The sequence below is a fragment of the Macrobrachium rosenbergii genome, chromosome 7, assembly GCF_040412425.1.
Source record: "Macrobrachium rosenbergii isolate ZJJX-2024 chromosome 7, ASM4041242v1, whole genome shotgun sequence".
Classification (NCBI taxonomy): domain Eukaryota; kingdom Metazoa; phylum Arthropoda; class Malacostraca; order Decapoda; family Palaemonidae; genus Macrobrachium; species Macrobrachium rosenbergii.
In genome coordinates, this window is record NC_089747.1 from 35,847,653 (window position 1) to 35,874,791 (window position 27,139).

Below are 27,139 nucleotides of genomic sequence, written 5' to 3' on the forward strand. Positions count from 1 at the left end.
TGGACAGAAGATGGTAGCTTCATTTAGTGATTCACTACCATCTGGATTTCATGCAAAACTTTCCAGCTCCGTTAAGACAATGGAACAGCTAAAGCATGGCATAAGAGTTGGTAACAAGACTGTCTTTGACATGGAAGCCCTATTCCTTCGCCTGCTTACGAAAGGTCAACAGCATCAGCTGCAGTTAGAAAACATCTTTGAGTATGAGTTGTGTGCTGTCCCTTCCTCACTCATTGAGGAGTATGGCTGTTTGCAAAAGGGCACCAAAGCTGTACTTGCTAGACGTCTTGGTGTGCTACAGCAAAGCCCAGTGCCTCTAAGCATCATTACAGTGGATGCACATCAGCTGCTCTATCACATTATAAGGCACAATATCATGAGAGTTGCAGGCTTCTATTCAACAACACAAAGTTACACCGAGCTGAAAAAAGAGCAAGTCATGTAGGTACTAGTGATGAGGGCAGTAGAAGTAAGATTCCACGAAAGCTTCAAGAAACTAAAACAAAAGAATGCTTCTTCTGCGAAACTGAAGGAGGGGAGCTTAGAGAAGCAATGACAATACAAGTGAATAGGAGAATAAATGAATGTGCCAAAACACTCAGTGATACAAAACTTCTCGCCAAACTAAGTGCAAGAGATGTCGTAGCCCAAGAAGTGAAATATCACCCTGGCTGTTTGGTGGCATTGTATGGCCGAGAACGGGCATACCTAAAGGTGTGGGAGAAAGAAAAAGCACAGGAACACTGGAAGGATGCATATCCAATTGCTTTCTCTGAACTAGTCGCCTACATTTGTGAGATGAAAAATGCCAGTGAGGGGCCACCGATTTTCAAGCTTGCTGATTTGACCAAGTTTTACAAGCAAAGGCTGGAACAGCTTGGTGTTGACTTGCCTGATGTTCATCCTACTCGAGTCAAGGATCAGCTGCTTTTGCACATTCCACAGCTGCAAGCTAATCGCCAAGGACGAGAAGTTCTGTTAGCTGTTGAAACTGATGTAGGTTCAATCCTATCAGAAGCATCCCATTATGGTGAAGCGATCCATCTAGCAAAAGCCGCTGAGATAATAAGACAGGACATGCTCCGTCAAAAGTCGAATTTCAGCAACTATTTTCATGACAAAGACTTAGAATAGGCTGTGCCACCATCACTGCTTCAGTTTGTATGCATGATCGAACATGGTGCAGACATCAAGTGCCAACTCCATCATGGAGCGTCGAAATCAGACTTTGCTGTATCACAACTTCTACAGTGCAACTGCTTCACCAAATACAAGGAAGGAACGGATGTCCACAGGCATTCCAAGGACCGGGAGCCACATTTTGCAGTCTACATGGGCCTGTGTGTGTTTGCCAAGACGAGGAAGAGACAAATAATTGAAATGCTCTATGAGAATGAGCTCAGCATATCATATGACCGAGTCCTAGAAATCTCAGCATGGTTAGGAGAAGCAGTTGTTGCACAATATGTGGAAGATGGAGTAATCTGTCCCTCAGTCTTGAGAAAGAATTTGTTCACAACTGGAGCAGTTGACAACCTGGATCATAATGCGACTGCGACCACAGCTGAAACATCTTGGCACGGTGCAAGTGTGTCTATTTTCCAGCATCCAAACACAGGAAGTGCTGGTGATGAACGTGAGCCAATCAAACTAGATATAGAATAAAAAATGAAGGTTAAAAAAGTTCCAGAGCTTCCAGAAGCATACACCAATATTCGACCAGCATACATCACCAAAAACCCCAATCCTCCTCCAGTTGCAAGCCAATCCTTACCAGCACCAGAGTCGATTAGGTCACATTTGAAAGAAGAATATTCTTGGTTGGAGGAAGTCTTCCTCACTGAGAATGTGGCTGATGCAGCCAGCATCACATGGTCAGCATATCATGCAACACAGAAAAGGAGCCGTCCATTTGAAGTGAGCATATCAGCAATGATGCCTATGTGGCGAGACCAGGCACACTCTGTTGCAGCTGTCAAGCATGCCATGGAGAAGGTCCGTGATACAGTGGCTTTTTTGAACCCACAGCAGACACCTGTAATTGTTGCTGACCAATCATTGTATGCTCTGGCGAAACAAATACAGTGGAAGTGGCAAGAATATGGAGAGGACAAGTTCGTTGTCGTGTTCGGAGGCCTTCATATAGAAATGGCTTCACTGAGATCGATAGGAACATTACTACTAGACAGTGGGTGGACCAGGGCCATTGTGGAAGCCCAGGTGGCCTCATCTGGTACATCAGAGTCTTACCTGTCTGCATCCAGTGTTGCAAAGACAAGACAAGCACACCAGATTACAGCATGCAGCTTGCACAAACTGATGAAGAAGGCATATCATGATTTCTGCTCTGAAGAGTCTAGCACATCAGAAATAACCTTTGAGGATTGGTGTGAAAAACTGAAGAAAGACAGTCCACAGTTCCAATTCTGGAGTCTGGTGCTGGACATGAAACTCACGATATTCACCCTCATCCGCTCATTCAGAGAAGGAGACTTCAACTTGTACCGTGAAGCACTTTCAGAACTGGTGCCTTACTTCTTTGCAAAAAACAATGTTAACTATGCCCAGTGGATCACTATTAACCTCCGAGATATAATGTCACTCAAACAACAACATCCAGACGTGGCCAAGGAGTTTCACAATGGTAACTTCGTCATCCACAAGTCGAGAAGAGAATTCTCTGGCATGGCGATTGATCAAGCGCACGAGCACAATAATGCAGTGATCAAAGGTGACGGAGGAGCAATTGGGTTGACAGAAGACCCGTCAGCACTTTGTAGGTGGATGGTCGCTGGACCTGAAGTTAGTCATCTACTAGCTGGATACGAGGCCATGTCTGGTATGAAGGATGCCACATACAGCAGCAGGCACCACGAGCAGACACCGAGTGCCCAGAAATCTTTCTTTGAAATGGTGAAATCACTCTCTGCAGTGATGCAGGAGATGGGTAACCCATTCCAAGAAGGATCAGCAGACCTAATGGTGTTAGATACAAAGAACATTGCAGACCCAACTCTAGCTGAAATCATTTATGAAAGGGCTAGAGGATGAAGCTGAAAGTCTTTTCTATCATCCAATCAAGAAGAACCCTGTTTCATTCTTCAAACAAGAACAGGCTGAGGGAATCCCTAAGGAGAAAGTCCTAAAAGAGGACTGTCTGTTATTCTCGCGGCTGTTCATCTCAAGCCAGAACAGACAGTGTGACTTGCAAGAATTCTTCAAGCATGAGAATCAGTCATACCCTGCATCTCTCAGTGACAGCGGCAAGCTTCATATGTGTCAGAAGTCACAGCTGGTTGAAATTCTTGAAGCACAAGTGAATGTCCCAGTGGGAGAAAACAAAGGGAGATACAATCATTTTTGACGGCTCAGCACTTATCAGTGCCTCACCTCCATGTACTTCAAAGACATTTAATGACTATGCCAAAGAAGACATCATCCCAAAGGTGGAATCCTATGGTGCTCGGTACAAGCAGGTGGACATAGTCTTTGATGTATACAAGAAGTCAAGTCTGAAATCAGAGATGAGGTCAAAATGGGGGAAAGGAATCAGAAGAAGAGTGACAGGAACAAGCAAGACACCAGGAAACTGACAAAGCTTCCTTCGTGACTCCAGCAACAAGACTGAACTGTTACACTTCCTGGCCGAAAAGATGTGTGAAGCAGAAACGACAAAAGGAGAGGATGCCATTAGCAACACAGTTAAGTCTCTGGATGCTGTGTCCCCATGTTGTCACTAAGAAGCTGACAGTCGAATATTTGTTCACGCTAGGGATGCAACGACTGACGGGAGCAAGTCTATAATCATCAAGGCTAATGACACAGATGTGATAGTCATAGCAATATCTGTACTGCCATCCTTCCAGAAACTAGGTCTTCAGGAAATGTGGATTGCCTTTGGCCAAGGAGCCCATATGCGATAGATTCCAGTCCATGAGGTATTTTCTGCAATTGGGCTTCAGAAAGCTAGAGGGATCCCCTACTTTCACGCATTCACTGGATGTGACATTGTATCTGCCTTCCGTGGGAAAGCGAAGAAATCTGCATGGCAGACTTGGAATGTATTTGATGATATTACTGAAACTTTCATCAATCTCAGTCAGCATCCAACATTGATTCGTGATCTTGACATGCAGAGGCTGGAAAGATTCGTTGTCCTCATGTACGACAGATCAAGCGCAGCCACTGGTGTGGACGCAGCAAGACTAGATCTGTTTGCCCACAAGCAGAGGCTGTACATCTCAATTCCACCAACACAGGCAGCCCTCAGAGAACATGCAAAGTGTGCAGCCTACCAGGCTGGGATCATCTGGGGCCAGGCAACCCATTGTAATCCACACATGAGAAGTCCAGCTGAAAAGGGGTGGACACAGAAAGGAGAAGCATGGCAGATACATTGGACAACACTACCACCAATTGCAGCAAGCTGTCAAGAATTGACAAAGTGCTCCTGTAAGAAGGTTTGCAAAGGAAGATGCAAGTGCTCTCAGGCAGAGCTTCCCTGCACATCACTCTGCAGCTGCATATGTGAACAGTAGCAGATCGAGAAACAGCAGCAAGGTATGCATAACTTTGAAAATGTGCTAGCCGGGACAAAACTTATGTAAAGAAAGACAAACATCTTGGTGGTCATCTTGAGAAATATGTCTCAGAGTGCTTTTTAAACAGGAAAATATGGTTCAGCAGGCTTCAAAACAGGAATCCACACTTAGATCATGCAAATCAGACAACTACAAATATTTCTAAGCAAAACATCAACTTCGGGTGGTTATTTTGGTGCCCATCTTGAAAATGGCCGCCATCTTGGATTTTCAATTGGCCGATCGAACAGATTTGATTACTATACCTTGGAGGAAACTTGTGCCAAATTTGATGCTTGTATCATCATTTGCACGATTTTTCTGTTATCTGCCCCACTACTGTGAGAATAAAGTAATTTAAGTAACCCATTCCCAGCCCTCAGTTATCCCATTGCTCACTGTGAGAATAAAGCAATTTAAGTAACCCATTTACAACTAGCTTTCGATGGCGACTGGCTTTATTGTTTAAATGTAATATATATACTGGGTAAGTGATTTCTGTTTGCCACATTTCGTTAAAGATTTGGTTGTGTTTAAGTGCCCCTCAGGCCAGGATGTAATTTAACCAATTCCTTCAAAAGCATTTAGCAGTCAAATTCATAGCTAACTATACACACACACACACACACACACACACACACACACACACACACATATATATATATATATATATATATATATATATATATATATATATATATATATATATATATATATATCTACCAATGTTATTATTAATTTGATATCCCTTTGGATAAAAAGTTGTAAATTCACTTACAATGGTAATTTTTATGAACAAATATTTGGTGTGGCTATGGGTAACACTCTTTCGCCACTTTTTTCTAATATTTATATGGAATTCTTTGAGTCTAGACTTATTCCAAGCAATATATTCTCTAAGGTGTTTCGGGTTAGATATGTAGACGATTGTTTTTGTATTGTAACAGAAAATGTAAATATTCCTGATTTCTTGCAAACAATTAATAATCTTGTACCATCCATAAAATTTACAATGGAATATTAAGAAAATAATTATACACCATTCCTGGATATCTTAGTTATAAGAAATAACACCAATTTTTGTTTTAAAGTATATGGGAAACCCACGAATAATTTGTCATGTATTCATTTTTACTCTAACCGTGCTAAACAATTAAGGTGTCAACATTTTCCAGTATGTATTTTGGAGCTCTTAGAATTTGTACTCATGAATTTTTTGAAGAGCAGTTTAAAATTATTGAGAAAATAGGAGATTCATTATGTTACCCTCCATATTTTTTAGAACTTTGTAAAAATAAAGCAAAAAACACATACCAGTATTACAATCCAACCAGTGTTAACATTTCATCTTACTTTCAATCCTGCAGTGCCCATTTTAAAAGCTAATTATATTAACTTGGTATTTAAATATAATAACATCTTGATCAATAAACTAATTAAGAATAGCCCACCCAATTCAAACAATATTGTACACAGTATTCCTTACAAAGAATGTAATAAGATTTATATTGGTCAAACATCAAAAGGACTAAAATTAAGAAGCTCCCAACACAAATATGCCATTTCAAGAGGCTTATCAAATAATGGCATTGTGGGTCATTGGCTTAAGACAGGCCATACGATGAACTGGGATAAGTCAACGGTTATCTACAAGGTCAACGACCATCGGAAAAGAAATCTGCTAGAGATTGTGTTCACTGAAGCTACTTCCACCAGGAATGTTAATCTCCACCCTGGATTATCCCTTGATACTTTGTCCCTGTCTTTTTTTGTTGAAAGAACATGCTGTCCAGATTAACAAACTGCAACCCTGCCCCACCTTCTGTTTTTGTATATAAATCTCTGTGGTTGTGGAATATATATATATATATATATATATATATATATATATATATATATATATATATATATATATATATATATATATATATATATATATATAATATAAGCCAGTTCTTTTAAGTATGAAAATCTTGTTACATTAAAGTGCTTGTAGTCCATCCTTTCACGTTTAATTAACAGTCGCCTTCTGGCCATGGCATAAACATGACCGAAATGCGTTCAAGAAAACATATATGAAAACAGAAAGTAAAAACTTACTTTCAGGGCAGTTAACGGTCACGTTGCTGCCATCAACGGTCAGCTCACTTATAGCGAATTCCTTTTCTACCGAGACGAGTTTGACCGATTGGTGCCACAGCTCCGTTGCCGACGTGGAAGAGGTCAATCGAAATTCTTGCCATCCGATGCCCAAGGGCTCTGAAAAATGTTCATTCCTCGCAGTGCTACTTCCATTTCGCATCTTGGTTATTTCGACTCCTGAGCGATGCATTGTGATGAGGTCAAAGTTTTTCGTCGTTTTAAATCCTTTGAATGTGTAATGAATCGTCAGGTTTTTCTCCAAGTGATGGTTGGTAGCGTTGTCAGTTTCCTCGATCCACGCCCTAATTGAGGCGTTGGAACCCAACCACTCGCTCTTCCACTCGGTTTTGGGATGGCAACCTGAATAACAATAATAATTCTGGATTTATAATTCATACATTTTTCTTGAAATCAAAGGGATGCCAACTGAATGTAAATTTACCGGAGAAAATGTACACAAAACAACTGCTTGCACTATCTTGAACAGACCATACAAGAACAATTTCAATAAGATCTAATTACACAGGACAAGAAATAGTCAGATTAATAAATAAAAAATATATCATACACTTAGGACCTGATTTCGATACCTTTGTAGCAAATAACAGAAAAGGAAAGCCAGATATAATATTGGGAAATAATAAAATTCACCTCAATATTGCCGTTACAAGAGGACCAGCAACCTCCTCCGATCATATACCAATGGTAATTACACTGTCAACCAACCCAATAATGATTCCATCCTTAGAAATACCAAATATAAAAAGAGCAAGTTGGGAAAGCTTCAAAAATGAAATAGAAGAAAGAATAAGTAGACAACTAACAATAAATTCAAATGAAATAGAAATAACAAAAGAAATAGTAGATGGCGAGCTTGAAGAATGGTACAAAAATATAGAGGAAGCAATAAAAATCATATACCCATAACTAAATACACCACACTTCCACATCCTATTAGTAGTGATAAGTTGAAATTGATACAATGGCACTACAACAACATCCAAAACACAGTACTTATAACAGGGTGGAACAACATATTAATGATAAGATATGTGTCATTACAAGAACAGTTAGTACAAGAAAACTCAAGATTATATCATCAAAATTGGGAAGACCTAATAAAAAAACACAGAAATACAGTACAATAACCCAAAACAATTTTGGAACTCCGTTGCAAGACTGATGGGAAGCAAAACTAATACTTCGCCATACATAAAGCATGGGAATGAGAAAATATATGATGACAAAGAGAAGGAAGTACTGCACAAGGCCTACTGGCAGGAAATATTCCAGATAACGCAGGAGGATAACCAAAATTTCGACAACCAACATGAGACAATAGTCAATGAATTCATTGAACAACATAGAAACAGAGCAAATCCGCATCATGCAGCTGATATTAGCAGACTCAATGAAGACTGCCCATTAACAAGGAAAATAGAGTTATGGGAAATCAAAATAATAATTAAAAATTTTAAACACAAAGCACCAGGAAAGAGTGGAATTAACAAGGTCATAATTCAAAATTTACCAGATATTGCACTCGAAAAAATTAAGAGAAATATACAACTGGGCCCTCTCAATGGGATATTTTCCAATTATATTCAAGAATGCAATAATGATTTTGATACCCAAACCAGGAAAAGATACTAGTCAGGTAGAGAATTATAGACCAATATCATTACTAGAAGTACCGGGCAAAATATTTGAAAAAATAATTAACAACAGATTAGTGTTGTTCCTAGAAGGTAATCAGCTACACAATAATAATCAATATGGATTTAGAAAAGGAAGAGGGACCCAGATTGCAATAGCAACAATATATGAGAGTATTGCACTATCACAAAGAAGAAGGTACCTATGTAACCTAGTATGTAGAGATATAACAAAGGCATTTGACAAAGTATGGATACAAGGACTTCAATACAAAATATTACATCTCAACCTTCCAGACATTTTTGAGAAAATACTATGCAACTTCATCAAAGATCAAACAGCAGCAATCAAGTCACAAAATTACATAGGGAATCCATTCCCGTTACAAAGTGGAGTCCCACAAGGATCTGTACTCAGTCCAACACTATTCATATTATATACATCAGATATGACTTCACCACCAGAGTACTGTACTGATGTCTGCTTTGCAGATGATATAACTCAAATAATTATACACCCAGAAAAACGCACTCGAAGAAGGGATCCAACTTTGAAAAGACAAGTAGCACAAAAACAATGAACCAAATTGAAAGAATAAATCAGTTTGAAAAGAAGTGGAAGATAAAGACAAATAAATCTAAATTCCAACTAGTATCAGTGTCTGCTTACAAACCTGCACAAATAATGTTAGACCAACAACCGATGAATTTTAGTAAAAGCACAAGAATACTAGGAATGCAATTCGGACAAAGAGGAATATCAAGACACGTGAGAGAAAGGCTAAGAATAGCAAGAACACAAAATACAAAGCTAAAACGATTTAGGAATATGAACACAAATATCAAAATCCATTTCTACAAAAGCCTAATCAGACCAATAATGGAATATCCACCAATACTCACGTGTTTAGCATCGACTTCCAATATAAGTGCATTACAAAAATTCCAAAATAAGATACTAAGGTCCGCAGTGAGAAACAATCAAGAAGATGACGGTCTGAATATAGAACAAATACACAAAAATACAAAGTAGAACCAATTAATCAAAGATTATACAGACTGGCAACCAACATATGGAGCAAACTAGATCAGTACAACAGTGAATTAACAGAAGAATCCGTAGCAGAAGAGAGAAACCACCCAAACAACATAGACCACAGATGGTGGAGAAGAGTATCTTCATATCTTCATCGTGATGAACCTCAACCATTATATTATTAAGAAAAGCCTTGTGAAAAAGTAATATTTAAAATTTACTAAGTAGGTATCATGTAAAATCATTATGATAATTAACATCAAGGTTAAAATGAGGAAATTGGAACTAATTTTTTTATTTTATTTTATGTTTTAAATATGATTATACTAATAAGAAATAAAATTCAAAATATGCAATATGTACAATTTACTATGTTGTTATAATGTAAAATTATTGTTGTATTGTGTTAATATTAGAAAAATTGTACCCTTACCTAAATAAAATTGTGGATAAACCACACTTGACATTACTCTTACTAATATTTCACTTTCTAAACTTATTCCCTACCATAGTTAGCTAGCTAACTGCCCCCACCCTTCTTTCACCCATCTTACCTATTAGCTAAAAAAAAAAAAAAAAAAAAAAAAAAATCTGCATCCGGCACATAAGTCACTCGGCCTCAACCTCCATACTAGACTGTCAATATTATGGACAAATTCTGAATGTTGGTCAATAATCCTGTCAGTTAAATGTTCCACATTTCGTAAAGTATGATTTTCATGTCAATCTTGGTTTTTTCTGTTCTCTTTATCTACTTATTTTTTTTTTCATTTTTAGCTGAACAGGGATTTTAATAATTTCCGTGACACTAAACTAACCTAAAGTTAATGTTGACGGGGTTGTAAAGTGAATTTACAGTAAACAGTGGTGTACTACAAAGGAATACCCCTTTGCCATTTGCCCTTCTTATAGAAATTATAATAAAAAAATGGTTGGAGATGGAAGAGAAGGTTTAAACTGGAGCAACGCTAGAAACTTGACAGATTAGAATATGCAGATGATACTGTTTATAATCAGCAAAACACTATACGAGCTTTACAAAGATTGCACAATAGAATACATCATATACTCGTATGTAGAAAGACTGAACTCAAAACAATTCTAGGAATAAAAATTAAATATATTTAAGAACCAATGGTATTCAGTACAGGCTCTCTTGAGTTGAATACTTAGTGAAAGACTGAGTAGGCAACTCAAACAACTTAGTGAAAGACTGAGTAGGCAACTCAAACAACTTAGTGAAAGACTGAGTAGGCAACTCAAACAACTTAGTGAAAGACTGAGTAGGCAAATCAAACAACGGGCAAGCCGAAAAAGATCTGGCACTGAAATAAACTGAATTGTATATGAGTGTAAGATAAAACAGTCTAGTATGATCTGGATTGCTTCACTGACGTGAATCATGGTGTGACAGTGGAGCTGTTTCTACAAGGTTTTGTCGATTTGTGAAAAAGCTTCAAGAAGAACATTGGAAGAAATAGGGCAGTGTAGAGTCAGAAAGAATACCAGAAGGGAAATTACGGAAATTCCATATGCAGATGAGATAATGCTGAAAAGGAGAGACACTGACCTGATCTGATTTTGTGAAATTTAGCCTGGTAAGTCAAGCTCTGGGACACTTCAGTCATTCAGTGCTTCAGACAGTGAAACGAGGGAGTTAGAGTGGTTGGCCAGCAAGATATGAGACATAGAAAACAAAGGAGATGAAGTGCATGGTGGCACTGGGAGAAGCCCATAGTTACACTAAGAATAGTTAGAGAGGCTGGACGGCAGAATTAAAGAAAGGGAGAAGGAACAGAGGTAAAATAACAGGCTAAAAAATGGCTGTTGCTAGGGGCCGAAGATACTGCAAACACCCTTTAGTAAAGCCTACAGCACACCATGTGAGGTGTACTGACGGCACTACCTCCCTGCGGGGGAAAGGATGGTGGGGAAAGGATGATGGAGATGGCCTGGACATTTCCTTTGCACAACCACTGGGAAAGTAGTATAGGATAGCGTTAGCTGTGATTATGTGGCACCATAAGAGTGGAAATGCCCAGGTCCACTGTGATGAGAGCTATTTGAAGGGAGGCTGGAGATGAGTAGAGATCTGTGAAAGAGTGGTGCAATTTCAGAGGCCCTTTGCATCACAATGCTTTGGAGACAATGATAATGATGATACACCTAAGGTAAACCTAAAGTGTGTATTGTGTGGGACACTGTTGGCACAACTAAAAGCTCTTTATAGAGCTTGTATGCCCCTCACCTCCATTCCCTTTGGTCTCTTTCTAACATAACTTTTAAGTATCTGTAAATAGGTGTGTCTCCTCTTTCCCCTTTTTAAGAATGCAGTCTTGACTGAGTCATCTGTAGTGCTCTCCAGATGCCACGTTTAGTTAGATGGTGCCCATATAACCCATGTCCTCAGATATGGGGCTGTACTACAGCTCATATACCATAGGCTTAAGTACAGACCATAAAAGAACAATAAATAGAGCTATTTATAATGGATTATGTGGGCCTCACACATTGGTGATTCAAGACCGCGACCATCATAATATGCTCATTACAACATGGTTGGCGACTGATCAGCATCACTCGCGGGCCTCGGGCCTCAAAAAACGAAAAATCAGCTGATTACGACACCACGACATCATACGTAATGAACATTTAAAACAGCAGTGCGCACGCTGAGATGAGATTACGAACATGCATTGTGTAGTCGTACACGACAGTCACCGATGATTCAGGCCATGGCCACATTTAACGGCTTTTACAGGACAGCGGCATCCGTGAAAGCATGACGATTCATGACGATTTATGCCTGACTTAGTTGTGTCCCGTGCTGACGGACGCAATGGCAATGTCATGTATCATGAAAATGCCTTTTTGTAATAACCTTGAAAATGTACAAAAAGCATTTACACTAGCATTATTAGAGAACAGTTACGAGAATAACTTTTTTCTTTTAATTATCGTGTGAAAAATAACAAAAAGGAAAAAAAGGGAGCCAAAATACACTACTGCTCATCCCCACCAAAGGAGGAGCCAAAACACACTACTGCTCATCCCCAGCACTTCGTTGGGTGAGTCAGTAGAGCTGCAGACTGGCACTCGCTGGGCCGGAGCTCGATTCCCCTGCCAGCTGATGAAGAGTTAGAGGAATTTATTTCTGGTGATAGAAATTCATTTCTCGCCATAATGTGGTTCGGATTCCACAATAAGCTGTAGGTCCCGTTGCTAAGTAACCAATTGGTTCTTAGCCATGTAAAATAAGTCTAATCCTTCCGGCCAGCCCTAGGAGAGCTGTTAATCAGCTCAGTGGTCTGGTAAAACTAAGGTATACTTAACTTAACTGCTCATCCCCACTTCGCACGCTGTGGGTTTGCCAAGTACATGGTGTACGTCGTACTGGATGGCACATGTTGACATTGCTAGCTACGTTTGAGGTAAGCAAATGTCAATGCCATGTTGTCAGTCGCGATGCCATTACGACACAGCTGCGTCACATGGCATGACATGGTGACTTTTGACAGTCGTCATGGCTCGACCGTGTAGGTGCTGTGCAGCCTTGCACATAAGGCATCACTTGGCGGACGTCGCCAAACTCGGTGACGTGTTACAAACCATGCCGATTGATGCCGATTTGGTTGTACCTGAGTATAACCACGCCGTAATGAGCAAATTACAACAGTCAAGGTCTTGAGTCGCCAATGTATGATGCAGACGTTAGTGATATATATATATATATATATATATATATATATATATATATATATATATATATATATATATATATATATATATATATATTATATATTACTAATCCGTTATAAATAGCTCTATTTATTGTTCTTCAATGGTCGGTGCATCATTGTTTGTCATAATGATATTCAAACCCTTTGTTGCTGTTCTTATTCTTCTTCCACGCCTAGGTATTATTTTCTGTAGAGGCTTGAACTGCAACTTCATCTCCGTCTGACTTGCTCCATGAAAATGTATGTTCATTATGAACAAAAATTATATTCATAACAATTATTTACATTTTTCATCGAAATTATGCACCAAGTACCCGATATTGGTGGCAATATTAAATTCGCGCAAATTTTCTCCTGTAAAATCGGTAGATAAATCGACGTTAGTTCAAATTAGTTTGATGAATAAATAAGTAAATAAATTAGTAACTTAAGGGAACCTATTATCTCTTTTGCAAATATCGAGAGAACGGGTCACCTAATCCAGTAATCAGGAAGCACTGAAGCACTTGAGAATGTAAATTAGTGACGAGTATGATGACGTCACCGTAGCGACTCGCGTAAAATGGACTCAAATACTAAAAATGCCAATTGAATGACTCATGAAACTTAGGCCAAGCCAAGTACCTGGGCACTTTCAACCTTCCAGCACTAAAACGAGTTAAAATAGAAATTGGAGTGGCTGGACAGCAAAGTAAGGGGATTCAGAAAATGAATGAAATTTATTTAATGGGTCTAAAGGTGGAACTGGGAGAAGATTGGAATGAAGTAACGTAAAGTGCTGAGAAGTGGGTACAGCTCTGCATATAAGGTGGCCGGACGGCACTAAACCCTTACGGGGTGAAAATGTCAGTTGAGGAATAAATTCAAGTTAGTGCTGAATGGAATCAGTAGAGGATATTAATAACTTTGTAGAGGTTACGTTCTTTTTTATTAATTATTTTCAGATTACTTTTCATTCATTTTTTAAAATTTCTTTTACGGTTTAGTAAAAAAAAAAGGGGGGGGGCGCCTTATTTTCCATCCATGCCGTGAAATTTCCCGCTGTCTTCTTCACTCAATATTCGCCTTAGTTTCACATTCTGTTCCAGATTCTCCAATGATTCATTGTCGGGACACCGGTTATTTATAGTAATAAACACATTACCGCTGATTCTGTGAGAAATTCTTCTCACAACAATTTTTCTTATGTTTTTTGTTTACTCATTGTTTTCGTGCGATCTATCTCTTATTGTAGAGCTATTAGGATCGTCTGTTTCATAAGAAATTATTGATTTGAGTTTTCGTTGTGAATTGCCGTCTGTCAGGTAATCGACAGACAAGAACTACGTTACTGTATTTGTATCTGTATTCGTGTGAAATCCAAATATATTCATTCGCATGCTTATGGATTTTGTAGAAATATTTACGTCTCTATTGCTTATCGTAATAAGGGTGAAAGAACCACATCTAATTCGAGAATGACACTCTTACATTATTTTGCCTGATTTTTATTGTGATTCTAGCATGAAGTCTGGAGTACTGTTTTAGTTATAATAGTTCATTTTTATGTTTGAAATAACTCTTAGTGAATGCACTGCACCACGTATAGTAATAGTTGAAGGTGTTATTAGATCTTGTTTGTATCTCTCGCCAGAGAAGCCATTAACCGAGGTCAAGAGTTCGGGAGAGGGGAAGGGAAGGGTGGTTGTTCGCCCTCCGATCGCCCCTCTTCGCGCCTCTCTGCGGGCGTGTATGCGTATGTGCGTGCACTGTATGGGCGTGACGTCGCCCAAAATTGTATTGTCACACACCACCAATTAATTCACTACATTTAACCAATATGTTGAAATTGTGCAATATTATATTTGGAATTTATTTTTGATAACGAACTTGAGAATTGTCTTAAAGCTTTTTATGTACATGTAAACTTTGTAAGTCTGTTTTGTATTCGTGGTTATTGTATAACTTGTCTCTTTTTCCCCAATAAAACCCGAATGCAGGACGGAACGTACAGCTTCTTGGCTCAACTTTTGAGTAGACCTGATATCTAGTGTCGTGTAGTGATGTGTGTGTGGACTTTGAAAGGGTGATTGCCCTAATCCTTTGAACTTTGCTGTAACTTGGTTCATTTGAGTGCCATTGAGTTATAATCCCCTTTTGAGTAATTCATTTTATTTGTCTCTTATGTAATTACTCTTTGATATGTTTAACCTCTAGTTATTAAATTAGTTTAACTTTAAATTCAACAGATGCGTTTCAATATCCCCCATTTTATTTCATTTTCCTGTGTTTCAGTTTTTAAGAATGGTGAATATAATTTGATCTGATAAACTAGTATTGTGTTCATACTTTAAGGTTACGCAAGTAACTTATAGAAACGAGGTAACATGTAGCGGTCCTCTAAGGTCTGAAAATCAACCCGTGAGTACTCGCAAGATTTTGAGAGAGAGAGAGAGAGAGGGGCGCGTACCTCTCGTCGTATCTCGCAGCAACTTATGATCTGAGTTCATGTCTATAGGGACTGCTCAGTAAGTAATAGTACTTAATTGTGGTACTAATCAGTGATGATATTAGTGTGTTATCCTCGTTAGTAATGAATTGGGTTGAGAGATATCTCCCCGTAATTTAGAAACCGCAAAGGGAGCGTGGTGTTGTTACGTAAGGCTTTTAGCGGTTTTTTGACCAAGTAACAACATTAAGCATACAGTCCACTTTGTCCATACAATCACCTTTTTTCGCCACAGATTCAGTGCACACTCACGAACAGACACATTTTACCGTAAGGCATGGAATGCGAGTGCTGTAAACCTCTAGCAATTTTCATTTGTACCCAACGGTGACACTATCAAGAAATTTCTACCCTCAACGGTAAATATAATATGGCAACTATATAACTGAACATGGCAGTGAAAATAACGTCGGTATTTAAACACTGTAGTGTAAATAACAGCTCGGTATTTAAACATTAAAGTGTAGACACGAATCCGGTATTTGTAATGGAAAGACAAAATAAAAGCGCTGTATTTCATTACAATAGTGAAAATAATAATCCTGCATTTGCATGTTTAAGTGAAAATAACAACCTGGACTTGCAAACTGGAGTCAAAACAACAACACGGAATTTGCGTAAGACAGTGAAAATAACAAACCAGTACCAGCTGATATGAGTCAAAATAACTATACTGCATTAACACTTGAGAGAGTCAGAATAACAACCCGGTGTTTACATACGAGAGCATATTGTTTGCTGATGACATCGTGTTATTATTATGCAGCACCAACAGAGGGGTAGCGGAGTCAAAACTAGAGCAATGGAGGAAGGTACTGGAAGACAGAGGAGTAAAGATCAGTGGGAAGAAGACTGAATACTTTAGGTTTTAATGAAGATCAAGACTCCGAGATTGGTATGGAAGGGACAAGGTTGAACCGAGTAGAAAAATTGAGGTATTCTTGGTTCAGCAGTGGCTGATGATGGAAATTTGGATGTAGAAATAACACCCTTAGTGCAGGCTGGATGGAAAAATTGGAGAAAGATGTCAGGTGTCTTGTGCGACCGCAGACTCAACATATTGGTTAAAGGAAGAGTGTATAAGACAGTAATGAGACCAGCTTTGATATATGGAGCAGAAACATTGCCAGTAAAGAGTGTGCAAGAGAAGAAAATTGGATGTGGTAGAGATGAAAATGCTCAGGTGGATGTATGGAATAACAAAAATGGACAGGATCAAAAATGAAAGAGTAAGAGGAACTAAAGTCGTAGAACTATCAAAGAAGGCCCAGGAAAGAAGACTGCAATGGTATGGCCATGTGGTGAGAATGGATGAGACATATGTAAGGAGGAGAGTGATGCGGATGGAGGTGCCTGGTGGGAGAGCAAGAGGAAGACCGAAACGAAGGTGGATGGATGTATATAGAGAAGACCTGAGAGACAAACAATTGTCAGAGAACGATGTGTTTGACCGAACCAGGTGGAGGAAAGCTGTCAGAAACATCAACCCCGACATAGAAGTGGGAAAAGATGCAGAGAAAGAAGATTTACATACGAGTGCAAATGACAACATAATAACCCGGCATTTGCACATGGAGCTCTACCATTTAATTTGTAACTCACTTTCTGAGGAGGTTATCTTAAATGTGTCGTTTCAAACTCTGTTTCACTTTAATCTTAGTTGAAAACATCGTCTATCCCCAGTTAAAGCATGGAAGATGAAAAGTTCGGGAAAAAAAAATCACCCACACATTAATGCTTGCAATCTTCGGCTTTGTCGACGAGAATGTTGAGGTATCAGCGAAATGTTTGGTTAATTGTTTTAGATAAAGTCGCCCTTATGCCCTTGCTTAGAGGTGGCCTACAAGTGTGGAAAAGTGATAAAGAAAAAAAGAGCCTTGTGCTGGCGCGGGCTCTCGCTCTACAGCAGCCCGTAACGATCACAGGCGTTACCACAACCGAAAGATGTTGTCATGACGAATCACTTGCTGTCGATAATACTGAAATAAAAACGCAAAATCCCATTTACAAATAGACAGCATCAGGCCGATCGAAATAATAAAATCACATTTTGGTTTTCATGCAACCTCAAGTAAACGCCAAGTCAGCAATATACATAGGAGTAGTGGCAAAAAGAACAAATTCAAACATCAACAGTAAATGTACTGTAGCCTTTTGTTCAGTCATGTTCGCATTCTATTCATACACTGCGTGACGTTGCTCTCACATCTTACATCATTAAGAATATTGGTCATTATCAAACCTATTTGTAGCTTTTCCATCTTAAATAGGCTGCACATAACAGTTAATGGCTTAGATTGTCAGCTGTTAATAACGGGATTGTATTTTCACTGTTGGGTACTAATGCATTCGACCTTGCAAATAATGAGAATTCTGCTTGGTTCAGTGTTGCTGAAATCTCAACATTTTATCTTCATCTAAGAAACCGGCTATTACCACCTAAGGAGAATATTAACACACCCACGATCATGGTTTATCCATTTTTTTTCCTCATTACATTACTTCGAACGTCAAAATGTACCCAGCTTTCTCCCTCGTTTGTTTCTCTGCTTTTTCGATTTTTCATATTCTTAATTCTGTGTATTTTTCGGTTACGGGAATCCGTATTTCATGCACCTGACATCTGAGGCTTTAACAAATTAGCTCTTGTACTTACTATTATAAATGGTGATAGACTTGACCATGAGAACACTGGACATGATGACCAAGAGAATCCACGACTTCATGCTGCTTGCTGGAGATTTTGCAGTTCCATAACATTAGCTTTCATTGTTGTTTCTCTAAGACAGCTTTGCTGTAACTAACCGATTAAGTAGATGAAAAGTTTATCAGTGATTCCATTAATATCTTATCGTAAAGCTTCCAAGTATATCTTATTGTTCAAGATAGATAAGGCACCCACGTGAAGATTGATCATAACATTCTATCAGTAACGCCGTCTCATTGCACGTAAAATAGTAACGTTAAATGGATCGTTGTCGTAAGTGATGAAATAAGATTGAATGAATTAGTAAAGCTCAATACTTTTCAAGTAGTCTCGTTCACGTAAAACCCCTGTGGCCTTATGAAGTTGTATTTATCTACAGAAAATTAAAACTTAATTTCTTTTTTTTTTCCTTTAAAATCCTCATTGCGATTGCATATCTGGGGGACATGGAAAATTAATCAGCAATTATGGATGACTGCAACTGATGGGGGACTTAACGTGAGCAACCTCACCTGTCCTTACCAGTCCGTTGTCTCTATGCTATGCGTTTCCTGGGAATGCATTCATACCCTCTTGTCCTGGAAATGTGGAAATGTTTTAAAAGCCGAACTCAATACCTGGGAATGATGCACTATAGAAGGAGCATAAGTTATAAATTTTAAGTAGTAAGATTTTTCTAGAACAGATACGTACGTGTAAATGCGATGTGATAAACTGCATGACGGGTGAGCGGAGTTTAGGAAGAGAATTACGAATGTACCCTTAATGCAGAAAACTTCCAACTAACGCGCACACACACACATACATATATACAGTATATATGTGTGTGTGTATACATATACTGGATGTCCCAAAAATGTAGCCTACGCACATTTTGACTCTCCATAACTCACTGAACTGTTCATTTCTTTTCAGATCAAATTGACCCTAATAATGGCGAAAGTACGATTAAATTTTGAAGAAAGGAAATATACCATAAAGTGCTACTGGAAGCACGAAAACATCATGGAAATGCAAAGACAATTTAAAGACAATTTCAAAAAGATTCACCAATGCGAAGCACCATTGCTCGCATCCGAGATAAGTTTGAATACAGATGGAATTGTGCATGACGACCTTATGTAAGGATCATTCAGGAAGACCGCGGTCATCAACCAGCCTGGCAAAGGAAACGCAATCGCTAGAAACCTCCGTCGATCCCCACACAAGTCCATACGACGACAAATGGCTCGTGAGACACCAATCCCAAAGTCAAGCACCATCGCATTTTGAAGTGAATTCATTGGAAATGTTAATGATATTTTCGTGCTTTTTAAACAGGGTTTGTCAAAGTACCTTCCCAACAGAAGACCTGACATTGATTATTTGAAAGTGGAATAATTTAAGTTCGTTTTGGGAAAATTCATTGCGTTTGTGCTGACTGAAGCCGTGGATTATGTACCCGGCAGTTAGTCGACTGTGAACCCAGCCGGTGGGTGGACAAGCCAGTCCAACTTGCTGCTGGTCTCAAGCCCGGATAAATGGGGAGAATTGCTGCCTGGTCTAGCCAACCAAGTATGAAAACAGAGGCAAAAACTAAATAATGACTCTCAAGTCAATGATAGAATGCAATAGGGCTAGGGCGTACCCCGTAAGCGGTACCCCTGACAGCAGTGAGAAATATGCAAAGGGTACCGCAGAAGTCACGACTGCTGCAAAAGAAGTTAGTGAGGAGAAAGGATTGGAAAAAGAAAGGAAAGATGAGAAATGGAAATTGGAATGTTGACAGCCTCACAGGAAAGGGAAGAGAGATGGCTGATGTCATGCAGAGAAGGAAAGTTATGATTCTATGTATGCAAGAGACCAATGGAAGGGGAAAAGTGCAAGAAAGCTTGAAGAAGGATATAAAGTTTACCACACAGGGGAAGATACAAGGAAAAAAGGGGTAGGAATTATTCTCCATCCAGATCTGCAGGAGAACGTCACAGAGGTCCAGCGTATCAGTAACAGGCTTATGGGCTTAAAGTCTGTGAAAGATAAGAGAGTATGGCATATCATCTCAGCATACGCCCCTCAACTAGGGTGTAGTGAAGAGGAGAAGGAGGTATTCAGAGGGAAATCAGAAGAATATACAGAAAGGGTTCCAAGAAGTGAACTATTAGTGTTATCTGGGGACATGAATGCCCATGTAGTTCTGATGCCCATGTAGTTCTGATGGCTTTGAAGGAATACATGGAGGATGAGGTTTTGAAAGAAGAAACCAGGAAGGTGATAGATTGTTGGAATTATCAGGAGCTATGAATCTGGTAGTCATGAATAAACAGTTCGAGAAAAGAAGAAGTCGTCTGGTAATATACGAAAGTGGACAAAATGAGACACAAATTGATTATGTTTTGGTTAAGAAGGAAGACAAGAAAATCATTATGGATCGTAAGGTTATTCCAAACGAATCTGTTGTAGCTGAACATAAACTGGTAGCGGCAGATTTTAGGTTGAAAGCAATAAGGAAAAGAAAAGCCCCAGCCAGGAATAAAAGGATCAAAACTTGGAAGCTGAAGGGGGAGAAGGCAAGAGAGTTCAGAAGTAAAGTGGAAAGAACCAATGAAGAGAGATATGTAAATGAAATGTCAGAATCGCCTAAAGAGATATGCGATGATATGAAAGGGATTGTGGTTCCAGCAGCAGCAGAGGTATGTGGGGGGATAAGTGGTAAGCAGCAACAGGACAGAGAAACATGGTGGTAGAATCAAGAGGTTCAAACAGCTGTGAAGGAAAAGAGTATAGCCAGAAAAGGGTGGGAAGATGACACTACCAAACAAGAGAGGAATATAGACGGACAAAGAGGGAAACAAAGAGAAAGGTAGCGATTGCAAAGGGAGAAGCCATGAGAGAGTGGTATGAGAAGATGGGAACACCAGAGTGAGAAAAGATAATCTACAGAATTGCAGAAGCGAGAAGAAAAGACAGGCAGAATGTAGAGAGGTAGGAATTATTAAAGATGAAAATGGAAGTATCTTAATTGAGGAAGAAGAGGTCAATAGAAGATGGAAAGAATATTTTCCACAACTATTAAACACTGAGAATGAGTGTGAAGAACTGGAAAATGTTCCTCCAGTTGAAGGACCAATAGCAAACATCAGAGTGAAGTCGAGAATGCTATAAAGAAAGGAAAAGTAAATAAAGCTGCAGGAAAGTCAGAGGTAACAATAGAAATGATTAAAGCATTGGGAAATCTAGGCAAAGAATGGGTGCACTCACTATTGGAAAAGATCTGGGATGTAGAGGAAATTCCAAGGGATTGGAACAATAGTTGGATGATTATTCTTCTTCTTCTTCGTTTTAACATGCTTTTTTCCCATTTTTATATGGGGTAAGCACGATGCCTTCTTTTGAAGGAATTTTGATTTGGCGGTGGGGTAGGCCGTAGCCTCGATCGGCTGCCCTGCCTGACATCGCTTAGACCCCGGTAACAAATGTGTACATGTATTGTACCAAATCCCCAGCTCCCTTTCTCCCAGCAGCGAGGAGAACTGGGCGGTTAGGTCGACAGTTTGAGACGTGTGAGGTGTCTGTTATGTTTTTAGAAGATGTTGGAGTGGCTTTGTTTATGTGTGTATTAGTCTGTAACACCCATTTGCTTTCAGCAAACCTATCCGTTGATTACATACATAATCCTGGGGTGCCTACACGGATAGCAAAGTGTCAGCCTTCTCTGACCGGTCGGCTGCGGGGATTGAACCCTCGCCACAGACCTCTATGAAGTCTGAGGTTGCTCCTCTACCAACCGAGCCATCGAGGCTCCGGAACGAAAGTTGGATGACTAAAATGTATAAACAAAAAGGAAATGTGTTAACCTGTGGTAACTACAGAGGAATAAAGCTTTTGGAACATGTATTCAAGATACTTGAAAGAATAGTAGAAGGGAGGTTGAGAGAGCTGATAGATATACATGAGCAGCAGTTTGGGTTTATGAAAGGAAAGAGCACAGTGGATGCTATTTTTATAGTAAGACAAGTCCAAGAGAAATATTTAGAAGGAAACAGGAAAGTTTACATGTGATTTGTAGATCTTGAAAAGTCATATGACAAGGTACCAAGAAGAGTAGTTTATTGGTGTTTGAGAAAGAGAGGAGTACCAGGGAAGTTAGTAAGGTTAGTGAAGATGATGTATGAGGGGGCAAGAACCAGTGTGCAGACAAAATATGGGGAGACTGAGGCATTCCCTGTGGAGGTTGGCCTCCATCAGGGATCAGCTCTGATTCCATTCTTGTTCCTCGTCGTTATAGACACTTTGACATCAGAATTAAGGAACAACGAAGAACTATGGGAACTGATGTTTGCTGATGATTTAGTCATTATAGCAGGCACAGAAGAAGATCTATAAGAAAGGTTTTTAGTATGGAAAGGAGCCCTAGAAAAGAAAGGACTGAAAGTGAACATTGGAAAGACAGAGCTAATGATTTGTAGTAAAGAAGGACATGAAGAAGTAAATATTCAAGCGGAAGATGGTACAGTGCTAAAACAGAAAGAGGAGTTTAACTACTTGGGATCAATAATAGCAGATGACGGAGGTACTGAGAAAGCAGTGAGACAGAGAATGAAAGAAGCATGGCGAAAGTGGAGGGAAGTAACTGGGGTTGTTTTAGACAAGAAAATGCCATTAAGACTCAAAATTAAAATTTATAAGACAGTTATCAGGCCTGTACTATTATATGGGGCAGAAACTTGGGCACTTAAAAGGAAAGAGGAGGGACTGTTGGAAAGAACCGAGATGAGGATGGTGAGATGGATTGCTGGAATATCACTACTGGAAAGGAGGGAGAGTCAAGATATAAGAAGAATGTTTGATATATGTAACGTAAAGGAGAAAGCTAGGGAAGCTCGTCTGAGATACTATGGCCATGTAATAAGAAGAGAGGAGGTGGAACCAATCAAGAGAGCTAAGAGCATGCCAGTGATGGGGAGGAGGAGTTGGGGCATCAACGGATCAGATGGATGGATGTGGTTAAGTTAAGTATATCTTAGTTTAACCAGACCACTGAGCTGATTAACAGCTCTCCTAGGGCTGGCCCGAAGGATTAGATTTATTTTTACGTGGCTAAGAACCAATTTGTTACCTAGCAACGGGACCTACAGCTTTGGGTGAATCCGAACCACATTATAGCGAGAAATGAATTTCTATCACCAGAAACAAATTCCTCTTGTTCTTCACTGGCGGATGGATGTGGTGAGGAGGGATATGCGTGAGGTGGGACCTGGGGGAGGAAGATGCAAGGAATAGAAATAGATGGAGAAAGTTGACTCGAATGGCCGACCCTGCTATACAGTGGGATTAATAAGGTCGAAAGAAGAAGAAGAAGAAGAAGAAGAAATTAGTTGACTGTGGTGGGTAGCAGGCATGGTAAAGAAGAAGTGCATGTGGCTATCAACCTAACCCAAGACCAATGGACTTATAGTGTGTGTGTATATATATATATATATATATATATATATATATATATATATATATATATATATATATATATATATATATATATATATATATATATATATATATATATATATATATATATAACAATTTGGTGCAAGGAAAAGGACACTTCCTTATTCCTTTCTAAGTACTTTTATTCAGCTGCTGACGTTTCAGGACGTTTAGTTCCATTTTCAAAGCTACATAATAAAAGAAACAGACATTAAAAAACATACTCGGAATAAAACATAACAAAAAGTTTTTTTATATATAACATAAAATTACAAGTACAGTAAAAAGGAAGAGTGTTTACCAAGTGGTGCTGAGGGAACAGACCGAGTGACAGTCCGGGTCAGGTTCAGCTGTGAGAGGTGCAAAAAAGAGAGCAGGTGGACATTTACTGGTGGTTTATTGAGAGAGCAGGCCGCTTATAAAGCGGCATGCGGATGTCAGCACAAAGACATACAATAGGATACAGGTGACCCGAGGTCAGTTGTTCTCAATGTGAAACAGGACAGGTAAATACAAATAACATGTAAAAATAAAATTACATGAATGGACACAATAATGTTCTGACACATGTACAACACAAACAGGCACAAATGAATAAGTAGCAGATACATTTTTACATAAATAAAATATGGCTATTTAGCATGACCTAAGCTCATAGGAAAGGCACCATAAAAAACTGGAGATTCACTATAGAAAACCCATTGAGCGGGGACTTTACAAGACTACCCCCCCGCCCCAAGACGTAGGTAACGTCTGATTAACCCAATAACCGTTTTCTATGGGAAGCAGCTTTGGTGCCCCCACTGTCAGCTAAGAGTGCGGCTACCAAAAACTTACGCTACCCAGACTGTCAGCAAAAAGTAAAAAACACAACACGGCAACTACTCTCCCGGCCGCGCTATCTTTTGAGCGCCGGGGGGCTATGTTTGCTTTTTTTTTATCAGTTTCTGTATCTTATTCCATATAGTTTAACCCATATGATATTATTAAGCATATATACGGCCGTTTCCCTTTCACCACTGTCATGTATTTATACGTCTCTCTTTCCAGGCATGATGATAACAGCAATTTTTCCCATGGAACGAGAATGGGAAGATCGAGAGCGACAGCGCGCCCATGAGCTCCAGATGCTAGAACGACAGCGCCCCACCCCCCCCCCCGCCCCCTGCAGCGGGAATGAGTGCCCTCAGCCAAGCTCACTCGTTCATGCCAAAATGGAGTATGGCTTGAAAGGGCCGAACGAGTCCTGGAGTGCTGCGATCTCTCCCCCGCGGAACTCTCCCTTGTTCTCACTAAATTCCTGGGCGGAAAGGCCCTCGTTGCCTACCACTCCCTTTCAGCAGAAGATAGGGGAAACTGGGAAGCCGTACGCCAAGCTGTTACGAAGGCGTACGAGATTACCCCCGAGCGGTGGAGGAGACGTTGGAGAGAGCAGCCCAGAGAAGCAGGCCAGACTTGGTCCGATTGGGCGTACCATTCGGAGCGGGCATTAACAAAATGGCTCAATTCCGAAGGAGCCACAAGCACCGCCGAGGTACTCGAGCGGTTTAAATTCGAGCATTTCCTGCGCTATGCCCCTCCTGCCCTCACCACTCATGTAGTGGAAAAAGCCCCAGCAACACTCACCGAGTGTTGCCGGATAGCAGACATGTGGGAAACTCACCACCCTCAAGAAGGATCCATGGGGCGGAAGATAAATCCCCCGTCCCTCCTCGGAGGATCACATTCCCACAAAAATGGGAACTCGGGCAAGCCCCTGACTTGCCATTATTGCAAGAAAACGGGGCATTCCTCCAAACAGTGTCGGAGCAAGAAACCGGCTCCTCTCTCTCCCAAGAAATGCCCAAGCCATAATAAATCAAATACTCCCACTGTCGCCTTGGCCATCACAGATCCCAAGTCATTAGCCCCTCCCACCGAAGGGCCCGTATACGTGACTCCTCCAGGAGGTAGCCACCCCGCGCGCCGAGTCACTGCATTCGAGGACTCGGGCGCGCAAATCTCCCTCATCTGAAGGGACAGAGTTCCCTACGGAGCTATCGTCAATAGACGAAAACTTGTCACGATCGAGGGAATAAATCAGTTTAAAATGATACTCCCTATGGTCCAATTGAGAGTCACAAGACCTCACCAATCCAAAATTTGCAATCTTGCAGTAGCAAGCCATCTCCCCGGAGGCTATGACGTCATCCTGGGACAGGACTTTCAGTCCCCACCGAAATCACGACAATCTAGTAGGGGTCCACATTCCCTGAATCATTCCGCGGGCGCGAGTAATCCTCCCCCGCTTCTCCCTCAGTCAAGACTAGCGCCCCCTGGGTACCGGGAGGACGTGCAGTCCCTACCAGTGCCACCTGAGTACGATGTACAGTGGCCCCCTCGATCAGTTCCCGATCCAATTCCAGTGCCCGGCCCTGCCTCAGTGCCAGTGCCAGGGCCCCAATCAGATCTCCCTTCCGGAGATGCCAAATTCCTGCCGGTGCCACTTGCATGCCCCGAGCAGTGCCAAGCTTTGTCTGTCCTGACCGACGAGCCCAAGAAACCTCTGATAGTGCCTGACTCTGCCCTAGTGCCAGCGCCAGAGCACTACTCCGATCTCCATTCACGGGATCCAACTCAGGACCCCCTCTCTTCCCCCGGCCTGGCCCTGCTACCAGCATCGGTAAGAGAGACGGTTCCTCTCGACCACAGTGGAAGCTCACCTGCAGGTGCGGCCTCGCAACCCGTGCCTGAGCTGGTCATCGTTACCTGCGAGCTGCTCACGCCACCCCCGACCGCCTCCTCTCTGCCTCAGTCTGTCGCCGACGCAATTGCAAGTCAGGATTCTGCCATATCTCGTTTGGCCGATGAACTACAAGAGCCGCGACGGATCATGGTAGAACCAGCACGGAAAACTCCTGCATCAGCTGTCGTAGCAGCAGGCCCAGGTGGCACTCCGTGCCGCCCTCCGGTCTCGGGTCTTCCGCTTCCCCGGCCGAGGACGACTGTCCCATTAAGAAAGGTTCGAGGCAAAATTACCACGGACGTGGGAAATTTCCAGGTAATTTACAAAGAGCTCTAGAGCTCCCCTGGCACCCGTGTCACCATTTCATTTTTCGAAGGTCTTGGCACCTCTAATCCAGAAGGGGATGTCAGACCCTCCGCTATCTTCTTCCGTTCCTCAGGAACTTCTACCTCTTATCATCCTCTATTAATCTTTCCTTAAATTATCACCACAAGAGGCAATTAAGTACGGGATACCATTCCCCACACAATGTATAAATCATTGAGAATAACAGAGTGAGAAGTGGCACCCCCTTGCGCCCATACCTTGGCACCGGGCGTGCATGTC

The 27,139-nt window shown here is 40.6% G+C and overlaps 3 protein-coding genes across 4 annotated transcripts in view; 2 read left to right on the forward strand and 1 right to left on the reverse strand.

Moving 5' to 3' along the window:
* The window catches only part of LOC136840300 (uncharacterized), a 104,218-nt gene extending 85,769 nt beyond the window's left edge, over positions 1 to 18,449 (reverse strand). Inside the window, exons 1-2 of one of the 2 annotated variants that reach the window (XM_067106993.1) lie at positions 18,298 to 18,449; positions 6,681 to 7,082 (exon numbers count right to left, since the gene is read on the reverse strand). In XM_067106993.1, the coding sequence (XP_066963094.1) occupies positions 6,681 to 7,082; positions 18,298 to 18,367 (472 nt within the window). In that variant the 5' untranslated portion in view covers positions 18,368 to 18,449. The remainder of the gene's footprint in view (positions 1 to 6,680; positions 7,083 to 18,297) is intronic. The other variant, XM_067106994.1, reaches the window with a different exon arrangement.
* A 1,727-nt stretch (positions 18,450 to 20,176) lies between these two features.
* LOC136840391 (uncharacterized) lies at positions 20,177 to 20,536 on the forward strand. Its single transcript, XM_067107071.1, has one exon. It carries the CDS (start codon positions 20,177 to 20,179, stop codon positions 20,534 to 20,536), a length of 360 nt encoding a protein of 119 aa, XP_066963172.1.
* A 103-nt stretch (positions 20,537 to 20,639) lies between these two features.
* On the forward strand, positions 20,640 to 21,071 carry LOC136840392 (uncharacterized). The gene has a single exon (XM_067107073.1). The coding sequence runs from the start codon at positions 20,640 to 20,642 to the stop codon at positions 21,069 to 21,071; it is 432 nt and encodes a 143-aa protein (XP_066963174.1).
* Positions 21,072 to 27,139: the final 6,068 nt, after the last annotated feature.

Coding starts and splice junctions, on each gene's coding strand:
- LOC136840391 (XM_067107071.1), top strand. CDS start 20,177: ATGTATGCAAGAGACCAATGGAAGGGGAAAAGTGCAAGAAAGCTTGAA.
- LOC136840392 (XM_067107073.1), top strand. CDS start 20,640: ATGAATAAACAGTTCGAGAAAAGAAGAAGTCGTCTGGTAATATACGAA.